General features: G+C 37.9%; 1 protein-coding gene and 1 non-coding gene across 2 annotated transcripts; both read right to left on the reverse strand.

The window, feature by feature from the left end:
* Positions 1-1,841: 1,841 nt before the first annotated feature.
* LOC104591827 (V-type proton ATPase subunit C-like) lies at positions 1,842-15,432 on the reverse strand. The gene is made up of 11 exons (XM_010250877.3): positions 15,166-15,432; positions 14,983-15,051; positions 14,759-14,886; positions 14,509-14,608; positions 8,535-8,602; positions 8,213-8,354; positions 7,912-8,028; positions 7,523-7,648; positions 4,965-5,048; positions 4,793-4,872; positions 1,842-2,201 (listed from the first exon to the last, which is right to left on the reverse strand). The coding sequence occupies exons 1-11, from the start codon at positions 15,283-15,285 to the stop codon at positions 2,108-2,110; spliced, it is 1,128 nt and encodes a 375-aa protein (XP_010249179.1). The 5' UTR covers positions 15,286-15,432; the 3' UTR covers positions 1,842-2,107.
* A 47-nt stretch (positions 15,433-15,479) lies between these two features.
* On the reverse strand, positions 15,480-15,552 carry TRNAK-CUU (transfer RNA lysine (anticodon CUU)). The gene has a single exon. It is a non-coding gene; the product is annotated as a tRNA-Lys (tRNA).
* Between the last annotated feature and the right edge of the window lie 1,168 nt (positions 15,553-16,720).

Genomic DNA, 16,720 nt, shown 5'->3' on the forward strand with positions numbered 1-16,720 from the left:
ATTCTATCAGCATCACACAGGACAGGACCCGTTTATGGGTCTGGGCACCCATTCAATAGTGGGTTCTGATTCTTGAAACATGGCGGGAAATGCTGGGTTCTTTTACATTGCATCTTGAAAAAAATTGGAATTAGAAACAGAACTTGATTTTCAATTCTACGAATCTCTAGATTCCGTCATTTGAATATGTTAGTTTTTTTTTTTCTGTGTTTGCATAATTTGATTTACTCCCAAGGGCTAGTCCATCTCATTTCTGTGAAATGAAGGCAGACCGGAAATTTAAATCCCTTCCGCTCCCACAATCCAAACGCAAGAATCATGATTCTAGTGCCTTGTATCTCAGTGGGCCAAAGGCGTAAGTCAACAATCTCATACAGAAGATAAAAAACACTAATATTTCTACCGCAGAACCTTGTGTACCCTCAGAAAATAATGTTTTACATCGAAATGACTAAAGCGAAGCCAATGATACATGAAATGATATTGTCTTTCAAGTTTCAAGTTTCTAAGTTCTCACCGAGCAGATGTTTTTGTGACACTTGAACCAATAATATTGGTGACTGAACAAGTTACCCAATTTGTGGTTCAAGCGTCCACTGGTTCTCTCTCGGGGCGTAATGACTGCAAAGAACAATATGAATAAGAAGCAAGGTTTTTAAAATCGGACCGGACAGGGAAATGTTCTGGGGTCCAGTTCCCGGGTCAAATGGTCCCGCTATTCGGTCCGAATGGACAGCCCGCTCCCACAGAAAAATAATAAAAAATATAAAAAACCCAAAAAATGGCCAAAACCCATTCCCAGGTCAAACGGGTCAACGATCCAACCACCAAAGTCAACAGTTCACTGACCAAATCAATAATTTTTGGCCAAAAAGCGATTTTGGGGTTAAACAGAACCAGTCAGGAGTCCAGTTCCTGGTTTTTCCAGTCTGACTGTGTCCGAGTCTGGTTTTGAAAACGTTGATAAGAAGGCTTCACCCCTCACTATCCGAGATACCGGTGTCAATGACTCAATGTAACGTGTGTCATCAGACATGCCTTAGCCTAAAAAGTTGTACAGCCTCGGGTGGCAATCAAGTTGAAGATAAACAAATGCCATCAATTCAAGGGGAGAGACAGCGGCAAATGGTGATACATGGAATCCACAAGACCTATATATGCGCTATGACGAATTGACGATCAAAACACAACTAGGAAATCTACAACAGGCAGAACTCAGGCGAGTTGGGTCAGTTTTATGATCGACCTAGGCCAACCCAAAGATTTAAACATTGGGCTTGAGCCTGGCCCAACCTAAGCTTAACTCCACAAAACTAGGACCAGGCTTGGGTTCAGGCTACCAAAGATCTTAACCCAATCACAGCCCAAGTATATATACAGGACAGGCCTGAATCTCAGGCTCAGGCCTAGCCTAAAGCCCAAAAACCCAAGCCCAACCCATGCAAAAGCTCAGGTTGGTTGGGCCCAGGTTGGACCTACCCATCCCTTTTGCAGTTTGCACTCGTTGCTCACAAAAAAAAAAATACACATTAAGAGTTCAAATCACCAATCAGGTGAGAAATTTCTGGCGCATGTTTTTGCCTAACAATGGGAAGTGAAGTTTTGTACAGACTACAAACCTAGCCTTGGAATTTAAAAATTAGAATATTTTTCTTTATTTTTTTTTCTAGAGAGAGAGAGAGAGAGAGAGAGAGAGAAGGCATTTGCCATGTTCACGTTGATTTTTACCTTAGAACATATCTGCTTTGGGAACCAAATGTATTTACCCTCTACCTGCTGTTTGCAGGAGGATCATGAAATGCATTGGAACAAGTAAAAATCGTCTCATTGGAGAACAGACATTTGCATCAAGTTTTCTGAATTATGATAACATTTTGGTTTAAATCTCCAAGCATCTAGAATACAAAACTTAAATTTCAGACCACCCCACACCCAAAAGGCCCTCTAATGAGATCGAGGAAGCTATATATAAATAAACAACCAATGAATTGTGGGTAACTTACGCTAATATACAGTCTGTACTACTCCCCATCCATTGTTATTTAGGCAAAAAGTATCCCTCTAAACTGGGATTTGGATGGGCGGCAACATTAAAAGCCGACTTACTTCAAATGATATTGATAGTGAAGGATACATATGGATGAGAATCAGCATCGCCCCCTAAACCAACCACTCCTTCATCTTCAGATTTCCAGTAGGTGCTGCAACAACATACATTTAATAATCTATTAACCTATCATATACCAATTCAAGGACCTTAAATATAAATATCCGCTGAGTATAAATAAATGAATGAAAATACAAATATACATATGTACATATGCATGTACGATGCCTATTACGATAGCTAAACTATCAAATTAAGGACAACTTGGGTAATTCATAAGATACAGAAAAGACTGCATAGTCAGACTGTAAATCATCACCAACAGCGTTAAAACAGTAAAAACAGTATTGTGAAACAGGAAATGTTTTGATGAAGAAATGACCTGTTCAAAAACTTCTCTATGAACCATTATTCAGCGGAAAGAATGGTTTTCTAAGCGACTTAGAGAGAAACACTCAGTAGCTCTTGTGCTAACATAAGTGCGATAGAACCTAGTTCCTAGTTTTAGATTACTTGGTAGAAATCTTCCCAAACTAAACCTAACCTTACTGAACACTGGGCTGGGCTACCTATCACGTGTGAACACACCAGTGCTCACTGCTGGCCCCATCTGTACTGAACACTGGCATTTCCAACCGTGATAGGTAACTCAGCCCGGTGTGCACATTTTTGTCTCCAGCTCATCCGGACTCACATTGAAGATCCCATTTAGCTATTAGACAAAATACCAGCTTGATTGGACACCTCTAAGCTATGTTACCCAAGTATGGCTAGGAAACAGCTGGACAAAGTGTCAGCTACAGAATTTACACTAAAAATTGAATTATGCTCCCTTGTTTAGCCAACGAGTCTGCTAAACAAGAAAGATTGAATCTCTTATTTTGTTCAGTAAGCATGAGATTTCATTAATTTAGGTTAAACAAGTACAAATTGAAGCTGGTGCTTATGAACCCAGCTCCCCATTACAATTTAAATTTAAACCCGATTATAATGTTGTCCTAAAAATTGTTCCCTAGACACCCCTTGCTTGGCCAATGAATCAGCCATCCCATTTGTAGTTCTCTTAACCCATCTGAAAGTGGCTCCGAATTCCTGTGCTATACTTCTATCTCCCTCATATTTTGTCTGTAGGTCCAAATTCCTAGGTTGCTGTCACTCACCCAAGGAATTACCAATTTTGAAGCACCCTCCACCTCCACATGTTGAAACCCAAGTTGTTTAGCTATATTCATTCCTTGTAGTAGTGCTATCTTCAAAGAAGATTCAATCTTGTAGTTGATTAATTTATTCCATGGGATTGGATTCCCTTGGGTTAAAAAAATCTTCAATATATGGATCACAAATTGAATACCAATTTTAACAGTGGAAGTAATAGTAGTTAACTCCGACAGTGTGAGCTTCTCTTACACTGCCAGTCCCAAGCCCAGATAAAGGAACCAGGTTGGCAGCCAGTACTAAATTTTTTTCCGAACTCATGATATGGATCCGGATTTGTCTTTCTGTGATCATACTAGGGCATTCTCCAAAAACAGCAGGTTGTACCCTAACCCGAGTGTAGTGTTAAGAGAGCAAGGGTTTGCTACGATAGTCCCCGTAAATGACCTGCCACAACAACGCTCGGTTGTGTCAAATAGGCAAGCGTTCCTACATCCTTTTTGGATGGAGATGGGTAAAGAAGCTAGTCCAAGAAACATGACTCCGTTTAACCACTTGGAATGTAGAAACATTAACAAGAAAAACTATGAAATTAGTAGACACTATGAAAAGGAGAAGGGTTAAATATTGCATGCCTACAAGAAACTAAATGGAAGGGTAAAAAGTCAAAGAAATTGATGGTTACAAATTATGGTATAATTGAGAGGTAAATAATAGAAATAGTGTAGCGATAATAGTAGATAAGGATTTAAAAAAAAATTGTAAATGTTAAAAGATTTGGGAATAGAATAATTATAATTAGACTTGTTTTAGGTGAGGAAATCATTAACATAATTAGTGCTTATGCACCTTAAGTGGATTTAGAAGAAAACATTCGAAGACAATTTTGAGAAAACTTGGAAGATTTTTATAGGAGACTTAAAATGAATATGTAATGAAATGAAGTGTAGGATATAATATGATGCAGGTTTGGGGAGAGAAATGAATCAGGATGTACAATATTAAATTTTGCATATGATATGGCAATAGTAAACACAATGATGAACACTTCAAAAAGATCTTTTCCTTACGAGGAGAATAGAACAAATGATATGTAAACATTGTAAAGTTTGACCCCATCACCATCATTCATGCCTTACTGAAGTAACCAATTCACTAAAAGCTCTCTGTTGGCTAACAGGAGAATTCAATTGTGGAACAATTCATCTCAAGTACTCTGGTTATCCAAAATAGTGGGTAATTGGTCATTAGGATGATGCAATGCAGCAATAGGGAAAATGTTCCCTATAACATCTCCTAGGCCAACAGGAACTGACAAAATGGAGGATGTTAAACTTTTTGGTATGTTTTTTTATAGTTGAATTCTTTGCTATGTTACCATATGCATCACCCATTCCCAAGTCCTAATTTTTCTCTTGCTCTAATTATTGAAGTTCACTTGACATATGTCTGTCATAAACGTTACAAAATAGCTAAGACAATAATTAGGGAAAAAATAAATCTGTGAATGTACATAGCTTAATGGCTCACCTATGAGTGCTGTCACACAGCCCTTCCAGGATAGAGCGAACTTTCTTTTCATTTTTAGTAGATGGCGCTAACACTGTTGCCTGAAATCAGATCAAGGACCAATGCTTTGTCAAAAATAAAACCTAGGGTTAAAAACCCAGCAATATATTTGAGGTCTTATGAGAAGGATTACCAAGAAAGATGGTGGCAGGCCATATCGCAGAATGCTCTCAGCAAAAACACGTACAGCACAGAAGTGCATCCAGGAGCTGAAAACCTGCAAGTTAAAACATTCCAAAAAAAAAAAAAAACTGAAATATGTGGACTTACTGAAAGAAACACACAAAAAGACCACCCAAGATAGGTATAATACAAAAGAAAATAGTAGTAAAAACTACCACATGACAGAACTATTCCAAAGCAGCAAGAATTACCTCTCTATAGGAGCACAAGATAACTAGAAAGAGAAGGGACTCAATGACAGGTTTTAAGTTGTTTTAGTCTGCTGTATTCCACCAAATATAGGCACATTACAACTTGGACATCAAGGAACAACCCCAAAATCAATAATGAACTTGGCAAGTTACACATACTTCATCAGGATCCTCTCTATCTATCATAATGATCCAAAAAAAAAATGTTGATCTATAAGGTAGAAAGGTAGAATAGGGTATGAACAAAGGAAAAGTTGCAAGCATCATTCGCAGGGACACACCTAAAAGTTCAACCAAATTCAACAATCAGATTAACCTGATTTTCCAATATGGACTCTTTTGGACAGTTATTAAAACCATTATTTCTAGAATTTTCTAAAACTTCAAGCAATCAGATGGTCCTCATGAGTCATGAGAAACAATACAAATTTTGGCCTAGGTGAGCTCCTAGATAGTACCAAACTACCAACTAAATGCTGGGCCCAAACTCCAAACACTTCCGAAAGCCAAAGCTAGAATGGCTTAGTTACAACCTCTCATCCATGTGTTTTTTCCCTTAGTAAATCGGTAATCAAGTCCCATCTGAAATGGTTTATTTAAAATAAGTCTAACCTATGCAAAACTAGTGGATAAACACCAACTCCCACTTCCTGAAATGGTGGCAATCTTACCTCTAATGCAATAGATGATTCAATATGAATGCAGTAAAAATGTTGGTTTACCAATATTTATATAAAATGCAAGTTTTCTTTCCTTAAAAAAAATATTACATAAAATAATTGAAGTGAGGATGGACCATTTGGTGCTGATATTCCTGTGCTTAAATTCGGTTCCCTATTTGTGCATAATCAATATCTTTTCTGCTTGAGTTATTTTATTATTTTCAGAGACCTCTCCTATGTATAGCTGCTCATTTCATATGAGCTATACTTGTATTTTGATACCCTCATAATTAATACAAATCTCACCTCGCCTTCCCAATATATAGGCATTTTTATGTACATGCATATTAACCATAACAATTTTCAAAACAACAAATATGTTATGAAAGCATTTTATGATTGTGACTCATAAAAAAAAAAAAAAGCATTTTATGATTGTGTATATGGAAAAAGGTTCCCTAATCAGGTCAAATTCAGAGATTCCCTACACAAAGTAGCATATTTTTGCCACATAGAGGGATAGCATGGGAGATCTCAATTGTCTACCTGTCAATCCTACTGTCCACATTAGCCTATATGACACCTTGTATTGATATCTTCACCAAGTAACATTGGTTGTTCAGTGTTAATTTTTTATTTTAAAGAGTCTCCTCATAAAATGGACTTATTTAGACATCTCTAGGATTTTTTGAGCTAAAATTTGTCTCATAAATAGAGGGTAAAGATTAAAGAGACAAAGACATGGAGGCCTTCTGGGAGTCCAGATCTTGTGGTGTACCAGTAACTACTGCAGATATCATTTCCAGTAGATTGAGACTCACCTTTTGGGTCCCAAACAATATCACAACAAGCAACATTCCTGGATCGTTTAGAGTTCTTCACTAAATAACTTGATTCGAAAACTAAAAATTTGTCCACTCTATATCAACAAAACCAATAACAAATTACAATATTTAACGCATTTTGTTCACTACAAATCCAGTCGCAAATCCATACTAGATTTTTCTTTTTTTTTTCTTTTGGGGAACATTCTCTTTTTTTTTACCCTTTTTAGAATGAAAAGTGAAGTATTGTATTATCAGCCTAACTCAGGCAGATACATACAGGTATAAGTTCATGTAAAGTGAGACACTATATACTAAATAAACAAAAAGACACAACTCCAATCAACAAGAGAACTGAATTGTAGTTATTTACTAGACTACTGGACATCAGTAACCTGCACAACATTTTCAGATGAAATTTTCTGAAACAGTATTTTGAGTTTAAAAAAGAATATTGTGTCACTAGAGAAATGGAGGGGGGAAGACTACCAAAGAAGACAGCAATCAAATGGCAGTCTAACCAACTTTGCACTCACTATAGAATATGAAACTGATTTGAGCCTTACATTCAACCTTATTTCACATCTTAAATATTTAAGAAAAATGGCACATCATGTGAAGTTCATGGAATCAGACTATTTACATCAATATAATAGAATATATAAAAGAGCACACAAGGTTCTGAAATTAGACATTGGTTTCTTGGGTAGACATATAGTGGTACTATACAGAAGAAAAACTCATAGCATAATCTAGGAAAAGAAGGAAACTTTCCCACTTATCAACTACTGAATATCCAAGGATAAGAATAGATGCAAGTATAAATTTTACCTCCCCATAACTAGTATAGCACCACAGCAGAAGGGAGCCTCTTAAAGTTTCCTGATCCTGCATAAGCTTTTCCAACTCTCTCTTCCGACTTTCTTGTGTTTCTGGGCTATATTCAAATTCACGAATCTGAATCACAAGAAGACTCATTATGAAGAGATTTCCATTTAAACTAAATGTCAAACAAGGGGTACAAAGAAAAAGGATTAGGTAACAATTAGCATAATTTGAAACTATTGCATTTGAGAATTGCAATATATATATATATATATATATATATATATATATATATATATATATATATATATATTTTGATGAATGAAATTGCAATAAGTTTTTTATCCATAAGGTATAGCTATTTCTCAAGCATCCTTGTATGCAAAATGACTCACCTGAAATCCTCTTTCACGTGCACTTGTTTTGAAATTATCAGCAACACGTCCAAAGAGAGTAACATTGTAAAGAGCATACTCGTTGTCCTCGTGTAATTTCTTAGAGGACCTGGGAACCTAAAATAGTGTAGCTTAATTAATACACAGTGATAATCACCCAAACCATATTCTAGCATTACAGCCCTAAGGCACCATCCACAATACATAGAAACCAATATAACTGGTCAGTTTCCATAGCCTAACAAGCCTTTCTGCCAAACATATCCACCACAAAGTGTAAAGAATTGATACTAAATCTTACCACATAACTGGTCAGTGTTTCATAGCTCGACAACCAGTCTTTCTGTGAATACTTGGGAACAATTGCAAGGAGTGTCACTAAATGTTCTGATGTAATTATATCCTCTGGCTTCACCAAATTTGAAAGATCACGGACAGCTAAGCTGCAATAACATAAAGACATCAGGCACATAACTCCTAATAGGAATCCCATATGCAGATTTAGCAGCACTTAAAAAGAAGATAGAAGAAAAACTCAAAAATGGTTCAATGTATAACATCATACAAACAGAAAGGTCCACTCTCAGATTCCATTCTAAAAGAGTCTGTTACCACAGTTATACCTTCCACTTTGCTTTCGGTTTATTGCATTAAGTTGGCTACGGACATTGTTATACTCAGCAACACGAACCTGGCAAAGTCAATATGAGAATATGTTAATTTACACAGATTAAGTTACAGGTGAAACTGCTACAAAGGAATTTTCACAGTTATTGCACTAAGAGATCAAAGTTCAAAATAAGACAGAAAATGAAGAAAAACAGCAAATTGTTGACTCAAATAATTAAATCTTGCTTTAGATTTTAGATCCCATAGGAGATGTTTTCCACATCTAGAAAGGATTAGCAAGTAGAAAACCATGGCTACCTTGCTTTAATAGAATTACGATCAACAAGGATGGAATGACAGAACATGTTTTACGTATCTGTCCCCAAGTAGATGAGATAAAGCTAATTAATGATGATACGGATCTTACAAGTGGCCCTCTTTTTTTTATCTTTTGCTTAGTGTTCATCATGTGCACTGATCTTTTCTCTGCCTTTTAATTTCTAGTAGAAACCCTTTTGATGACTGAAAAGGGTAAACTCAGGGACTAGGACTCTAGCAGAATGAACGACGTTTAGAAGTTTTGCAATGCATGGTAGTTCACAATGCTACCATGGTATGTGTCACAGGTCTCCACAGGCACTTGGAATGCAGAACTTTAGGCTATGTTTGGTTTGAAAGAAAAGGTAGGGAGAGGAAGGCAAAGGAAGGGAAAGGTAGGTTTGTATAGGCTTCCCTACCTTTTCTTTCAAACCAAAAACAGCTTTAGATATTGTGAGTCGTTACATGGAAACAAGGCTATATATAAGCCGGAGCCCCTATCTCAACTAAATGTGGAGGCCATTGATGGGCTTGTGTGGACATACACCCTTCATGGGAAAGTTACAACCTCATCGTGCATTAAGTTGCTTACCACTGATTCCCCAAGTGGGTCCACATCTAGCTTCCTTCACAATGATATGAAAAGGAGATACCTATGTTAGATGAAGCTCTTACCCCCCTCAGTCAAGCTGTTTGTGTGGAAATGTGTATATAATGTTTTCCCTTCAAAGAAAAGACTTGCCAGGCACTCTCATTTCAATGATATTGCATGTCCAGTCTGTGGGGAAGATGTTGAAACTGTTTTTTTTGATAAATAAAGGAACTTTTTATTAATTTGGAAAAATTAGCACATACAAGCAGCCCTTGGAGAGGTGCGAGCTGCGATCTCTCCACTAAAGAAGAAAACAAAAGTAATAAGTTGCAGTTCTGCCCAATACAAAACTTCCCTAGCTGCCCCTTGCTTGGCTAGACAGTCCGCCATAGCATTTGCTGATCTCCCCACCTATTGTATTCTTAGATCCATGTTTCTTGTCAGCACCTTAAACTTTTTAATTTCATTCCTGAAGAACCAACTTACTGACTCTCAGTCCTGCAACCAGCTTATTACAACCTTTGAGTAACCTTCAACTATTAGCTGGTTCACCCCTAATTGAGCTGCAAACTGTACACCTTGCAGGGCAGCAAATATTTCTGCTCTAGTAGAGTCTCCCACTCCTAACAGACCTGAGAAGATAAATATCACATTCCCGACTTCATTCCTCAACACCCCACCTAACCCAGAAGGACCTGGGTTTCCTAGATTACTTCCGTCAAAATTCAACTTCAAGAAGCCTGCAGGAGGTGATGACCAGCTTGTTCTCACTTTAGTCTTGGAAGAGGAACAACTTGCCACTGCTGCCCAATTCCTCCAAATGTCATTAAAGGAGAATTGGTGAAACAAGTCCAAAGATTTCAGCCAATGAATCACCCTAACCAGGATGCAGTCCTTTATCTCTTGAAGGTTCCTTTCCTTTTCCAAAAAAGTTCTAGCATTCCTTTCTTCCCAGATTGTCCATATCAATGCAGCTCTTGCACACCTCCACATGATTTTACCCCTTTTCTGTTGCCAAACAAAAGTAGAGGGATCAAAAAGCATTCTTAAATCTGCTGGCAAGTTCCAACTGCTCCCAAACAAAGAGAGAAGCCAATCCCATAACTCTGCAGTAAAGGAACAAGAAATTAACAAATGATAACAGTCCTCACTCTGAGATCTGCATAGGATGCACCAGTTGGGGGAAATACAGAGAATGCCAACAGCCAATCCCATTATCCAAGGTATTTACTTTCCCATAGTGCCAACAGAATGCCAAGATCTTAGGGGGAACAGGTCTGCACCAAACTTCCTTAACAGGGAAAGCCTGCTGAGGGTTAGAACAGCAAAAGGATTTGAAAAAAGAAGCACAAGAGAAAGATCCTTCCAATCTAGGTGTCCAAATTCTTTTGTCAGTTTCAAAGGGGTTCAAACAAACTTGCTCAAGAAGGCAGAGTAAACTGACTAAGCACTCAATCTCCTCATCCCTTAAGCCTCTACGGAACCCAAAATCCCAAGTAGGAGCCCAAGGGGTTTCCGATGAGGAGCAAAATTTGGAAACAACCTCTTTTTTGTATCGAGAAACTGAGAACAAGGAAGGGAAAAGGGTTTTCAGGGGAACATCTCCAACCCAACTATCCTCCCAAAAGAGGGCGGAGTTGCCATCACACACATCATACCTGATATGACTGAGGAACTGAGTAAGAATATTGTGCACTGCCTTCTAAGGGGTTGTCGAAGTTGTCTGCCTTGATACACCAACATCTCATCTATTCCCTGAGCATCCATATATCCTTCCAATCACCTCATGCCACAACCTGACTCTCTCTAACGGCCACCTCCACAGCCACTTCCCCAGTAAGGCTGTATTTTTCTGAATTAAGTTCCCTAGTCCCAAGCCCCTTCCTCTTTACTCCTACACACCACCTCCCACTTAATTAAATGGTCTTTTCTATTTTCCCCTGGTTCCCAAAGAAAGTCTCTCATTAATTTTTCCAGCTTCTTAGCTTCCCTAGTTGGGATCCTAAAGACAGAGAGATAGTAAGTTGGAAGGCTTGCAAGTGTAGCTCTTATTAAGGTGATTCTTCCCCCCAGAGAGATGTAGTTCTTTTTCCGTGAAGCCAATCTCTTCTCAAACTTCTCTACAACTGGGCACCAGAACCTACTCTCCCGAGGATTTGCTCCTAAAGGAAGCCCCAAATAGGTCAAAGGACAAGTAGAGATAGAACACTCTAAGCACTCAGCAATAGCCTCCACTTCTCTTGACTCCAAATTAACCCCTGCAATGCAACTCTTTTCAAAATTGATTTTCAAGTTAGACATACTTTCAAAGTTCCTAATCAGCATCTTTAATCTTCTCACCCTCTCAATCTCAGCCCCTTCACAAAAGATTAAAATGTCATCCACGAACTGGAGATGGGTAACTGGGGTCTCATTTCTACCAACTCTCCACCCTTTAACTACACCTTCTCTATCAGGTTTGGGTCTTGGCTTGCATGCAATTTTGACCCCTTCATCATCAGTATATGGATTTAACAGAGTTTATTGCACTGTGATGGAGGATGGATAAGGAAGGTAATAAAGGAGAAGATGGATGGTTGTTGCAAGGAGGCATCAATATGAGACAAACCCAGCTTGCAAGAAATAGTACATCTTCCAAGGAGTACAATTTGAGCCCATGAAGATCATTTTAAGGGCTCACATCCAGCTGAATCTTGTGTTGGGTTTGTGGCATAGTGATATTCATACTAATCTTAATCCTCCCTCCGAGCAGCCTTCAGTTGTACATTGGCAAAACCTCCATGGGGAACAATTAAAGTTAATGTTGATGTTGCAGTTGGTCAGGACTACGCGTCTCTTGGAATAATTGCTAGAAACCACAGGGAAGATTTCCTTTTTGCTTGTGCTTGCAAAATCCCTACTTGTGAACCTGAGCTTGCCGAAGCATATGCTTTTCTAAAGGGCTTATCATTTGCCAAGTCTATGCAGTTCCAAGATGCTATTATAGAGTGTGATGTGCTTAATATTGTTAATCTACTGTTGGTGGATGAAGCCGATCCACCATGGAGACTACACAATGTGATAGTCCACTGGAGAGGCTTTCTTTCTCACCTTACATCTTACTCAGTTCAACATGTTCCAAGAGTTGTTAATAATGCTGCACATTGTATAGCTCATCATGGCTTAACTCTTAGTCGATCTTGCACTTGGTCCATAATTCCTGACTTTTTAAGTCATGTGATTCTATCAGATTTGATAACCGAGTCGGATGAATGAATATGCCTATGGGCTTTTTCGAAAAAAAGGAAAGAAAGAAAATTTTGAAAAATCAATGTTTTGACAGTTTATTGGTTGTGTCCTTTCTTATAAACATTGTTTAGGAGTTTCAAGTGCCAAAATATTCTTCTGACTTCAGATTAGAGTATCACCAAGTTAAGACCATTAGTTTTGGAGCTATACCAGTAATGGTGGTAATTCGTAAGGAAGAATTTTTGCAAAATGGTTTTCCTTGTCCTTGAGTGAACGAGAACACAGATGCAGGGACTATTCCACAATCAAACAGACAGATTCTTGTGTTCTTTCAGTAATTACCATGATTCTATTACCATGCAACTTTTTATGATTTCAAGGTTGTAAACATTTACAGTTGAGTCGTAAAGTGTCCACAATATATTGTATATAATGTGCTAACATTTATCATCCTTTCTGATATAGAGTAATCTTGGATTTTTTTTTTAAAACATGTTAAAATATTGTATTTCATTATCAAACGGCATAGTAATAAACTTTTCCATTAGTTCTGCCGATATTACAGCGTTACAGACCTTAACTCTCAAGAAAGCTACAAGAATCCTGTTTTGCCACATCCTCATCAAATGCTGGACTCTAAGTGATGCAAAGTTTGCTTCTTCAAATGTATTTTGGGTTGGAGTACCCTTGTACTTCATTATATAGGTGCATTAATTACTGAAAGGATGAGATCATTAATTGTAAAGTTGTCATTATGTCCTCTGATGTTTTGATGTATAAATATAATCTTAAATAAGGGCAGACAAAGAAATGGATAAAGTGGTTAACTAAATCTAATGATCATCAGAGTTTGGCAAAAGTTTTCTGATGCCAATGTTTTAATTGATGAAATGAATGCAAAATTAAGTTTATGAACAATTACCTTAGAAATAAGAAGTTTTAAAATAAGTAGGACTAAAAAAGAATATGTGATATGTAAATTTAATAATAAGAATGAAAATCAGGGAACACTTAGGATTGGAGACCAAAAAATAACTCACTGTGAACTTTTCCAATGCCTTGGTTCAACAATTCATAACAAAGGGAAAGATCGAGAAGGATGTTGCCCATAGAATCAGAACAGAATTGGCAAAATGGAGGGATGCATCCAGAATCTTATTTGATTGGTGAATACCAATTAGAGTAAAAGAAAAATTCTATAAAAAATAATTGTAAGGCCAGCTAAAGAGTGTTGGGCAGTCAAGAAACATTATGTCCAAAAAAATGAGTGTGGCAGAAACACATTTTCTGAAATGGGTGAGTGTAAAAAATAGAAAAGATAGGGACACAAATGAAGACATTCAAAGGAAACTAGAAGTAGCTCCAATAGGTGATAAAATGAGAGAAAGTAGAAAGATGGTTCAGTTAAGTGCATAGAAGACCTTTGACAGCAGCGGTGAAGGAGTGATGTCTTGCAAGTTGAAGGGGCTAAAAGGGGTAGGGGTAGCAAAAAAGGGGGAATTTAGAGTTCAGTCCACCTCAGGGATTTTTATTAGGTTTTTGGGTTTTATATACCAACAACTCCACCTATGATTCACAACCCCCCTTGAATTGTGATTCATTCCCCCACCTGTTACTGTTCTAAAGTTTATGGGTGGACTGAACAATAACCACCCCCCCCCCAAAAAAAAAAAAGGAAAAAATGTGGAAGTGGTAAGAAGTACTAATAATTTAACAATAGATATGGCATTAAACAGAACAGAATGACTTCGAAAACGGATTTCCTGTAACCGACACCATATGATTGGGATATAAGGCTTGGATGATTTTAGATTATTAAAAAAATCCAATAAGCAGGGAAGAACCATTACCTTGAGATCATCTTCAATTTTAGATACTTGAACATGTATGCTATCCACAATCTCCCTCAGAGGTGACATGGTAGGGTATTTTGCTTCATCCCAAACAAATCTGCATGGCAGAAACAAATTGAGCCTCGTAAGAAACAGACTTCTGGTAAGATCTCAACTTTTCTTTCTTTCTAGTTCATTCTTCTTCTTCTTCTTTTGGCGATGGATAGCAGTTTAGTGGTCAAAGCCATATTCACTCAAACATCATTACCTCGTGAGGTATGAATCAACAGGAACCCCATCGACCGTCAATGCACTGCTCTCAACACCAGAAGTCCTCTCCAAATCCTCGATCTGACGCCTAATCTTCTGAGATACTCCTTCAATGAAACTATTAGACTGCACATTCCACAAATCAAAGAAAAAGGATCACTTCAATATAAAATTAGAATGAAAGAATATGTGGAATTCGATTTTGAATCTTGAAAAGGCTACCTTCAAAATATCATCACTGAGCGACAGAAGAGAATCTAGAGTTCCTACACGGAGATCAGGCGTATTGAACTGCAATGTTAAAGAAAAAAAAACCATGCTGGGATTCAATCAAATTACCAGATAATATCATCTGATAAACGAATTTGATTTGGAAACGATTAAAAAAAATTCTGTTTAGATTACCCTGTAAAGTGGGGTGTCAAAGGAGTTCTTAGAGATCGCTTCCTGTAAACGACCCCATAGGGATGAAGCGGAGGTTTGAACGGGAAGAGAAACCACCCAATATCTTGCCACTGCCGCCATTGAAGTTGGATATTTGGAGCTGCGAATTCTGGAAGTTGGAGGCTTGGTGCAGAAGGGAAGAGCGTGTTGTAGAGCCTGGAAATTTCCCACCCTCTGGCTGATCGGATTGAGAAAGGAAGCGTTAACAACGAAAAACAAAAAAATTGTACGATAAGTAAGCATGCGAATGCAAAAGAAATCATGATGAAAAATACCGCCCACCGTGGGGCTCGAACCCACGACCACAAGGTTAAGAGCCTTGCGCTCTACCGACTGAGCTAGACGGGCTTGTTGTAAACGTGAATTAATAATATATATTAGATCATATCTAGGAATCCTTGGGCAGTTGCGTATCCCGACTCGACCACAGTCACAGATCAATGCAGCCTGCAATTTACACAGACTGGGCTTGTCCTCGGCATGTGCGTAGGCTTAAGCCCAAACTTTGGGTTTTACTTTTATTTTTTCAATTAGACGTAGGCTTAAGTCCAATTCAACTATAAACATGTATATATACATAGATACACGATTACATGTATGCATATATGCATGCACACATTTATGTCAAACTTAAGAGTGGGTTGATTGGTTGTCATCGAATTGACCATAAATGTGGCCTAGCCCGTTCAACTTGTATTTTTTATTACTATGGCTGCAACTTGGGCTCGATTAATCCAAATCCAATCAGAAAAGATAGGTCGCCTTGCCATGAATTTTGAGTTAGGGTTGGGGTTGAAAAGTATGAATCCAATTTAATTTTGGGTTTTGGTTAAGGTTGAGGTCTTGGCCAATTTTAAGACTAAGTTTTGGAGTGCTTATTTGAGGATCACATAATAAGCACTTATTTGTGTTTGAAAAATAAACCTGAAATAAGCATCTATTTGAGAAACCAAAATTTTAGACTTATTTTTAAGTGTTTATTTCCTTTATGGCCTATCTTGGCCCATCACAAAATTCATGGGGACTCTTCCCCTATGGTCTCTCTCAAGAGGGGGTTTCTCTCTCATATCTATAGATGTGAGTTTCTCTCTCACACTCTCATGTGAATGTTTCTCTCTCATCTGTGGATGCGAGATTATTTGCAATTCTATTGTTATCGGCATTGATTATAGAGATTCTTGTGACGGTTTTGATCCAGGCCCATGGAGAAGATTTCAGATCTCTGGTTCTACTCCTCGCCAACTTTATTCAATCTCTTTTCATTTTTCCCTATCTGTTTGGTATTGGTTGCTTGTGTGAGGCACACTTTTTGGGGTCTACCATGGGACTTCATTTGTTTTTCCTTTGAACACTTCAGTCGCTAATTTGGGGATGGTCTAGGTATGATTTTCTTTCAAAATTGGTTTTGCCCTTTTAATCAAGTTTATTTCAAGGGAATTTTGTTTGCTTCTCGTTTGCCGACAATGGTGCCACTTCCGACCGGCTCTTGGGCTTATTGTGTGGTTCTTTACTCTTG

Source organism: Nelumbo nucifera, chromosome 4 (genome assembly GCF_055504915.1).
Source record: "Nelumbo nucifera cultivar China Antique chromosome 4, China Antique-T2T, whole genome shotgun sequence".
In the NCBI taxonomy this organism is placed as follows: domain Eukaryota; kingdom Viridiplantae; phylum Streptophyta; class Magnoliopsida; order Proteales; family Nelumbonaceae; genus Nelumbo; species Nelumbo nucifera.

What these genes read in the sequence shown, in the direction of transcription:
- LOC104591827 (XM_010250877.3), bottom strand. Translation starts at nt 15,285, where the DNA reads ATGGCGGCAGTGGCAAGATATTGGGTGGTTTCTCTTCCCGTTCAAACC. An exon ending in TCAGTGATGATATTTTGAAG is followed by an intron (nt 14,887 to 14,982) that starts GTAGCCTTTTCA and finishes TGGAATGTGCAG; the next exon opens with TCTAATAGTTTCATTGAAGG. An exon ending in CTGTGTGACAGCACTCATAG is followed by an intron (nt 2,202 to 4,792) that starts GTGAGCCATTAA and finishes ATGTTGTTGCAG; the next exon opens with CACCTACTGGAAATCTGAAG.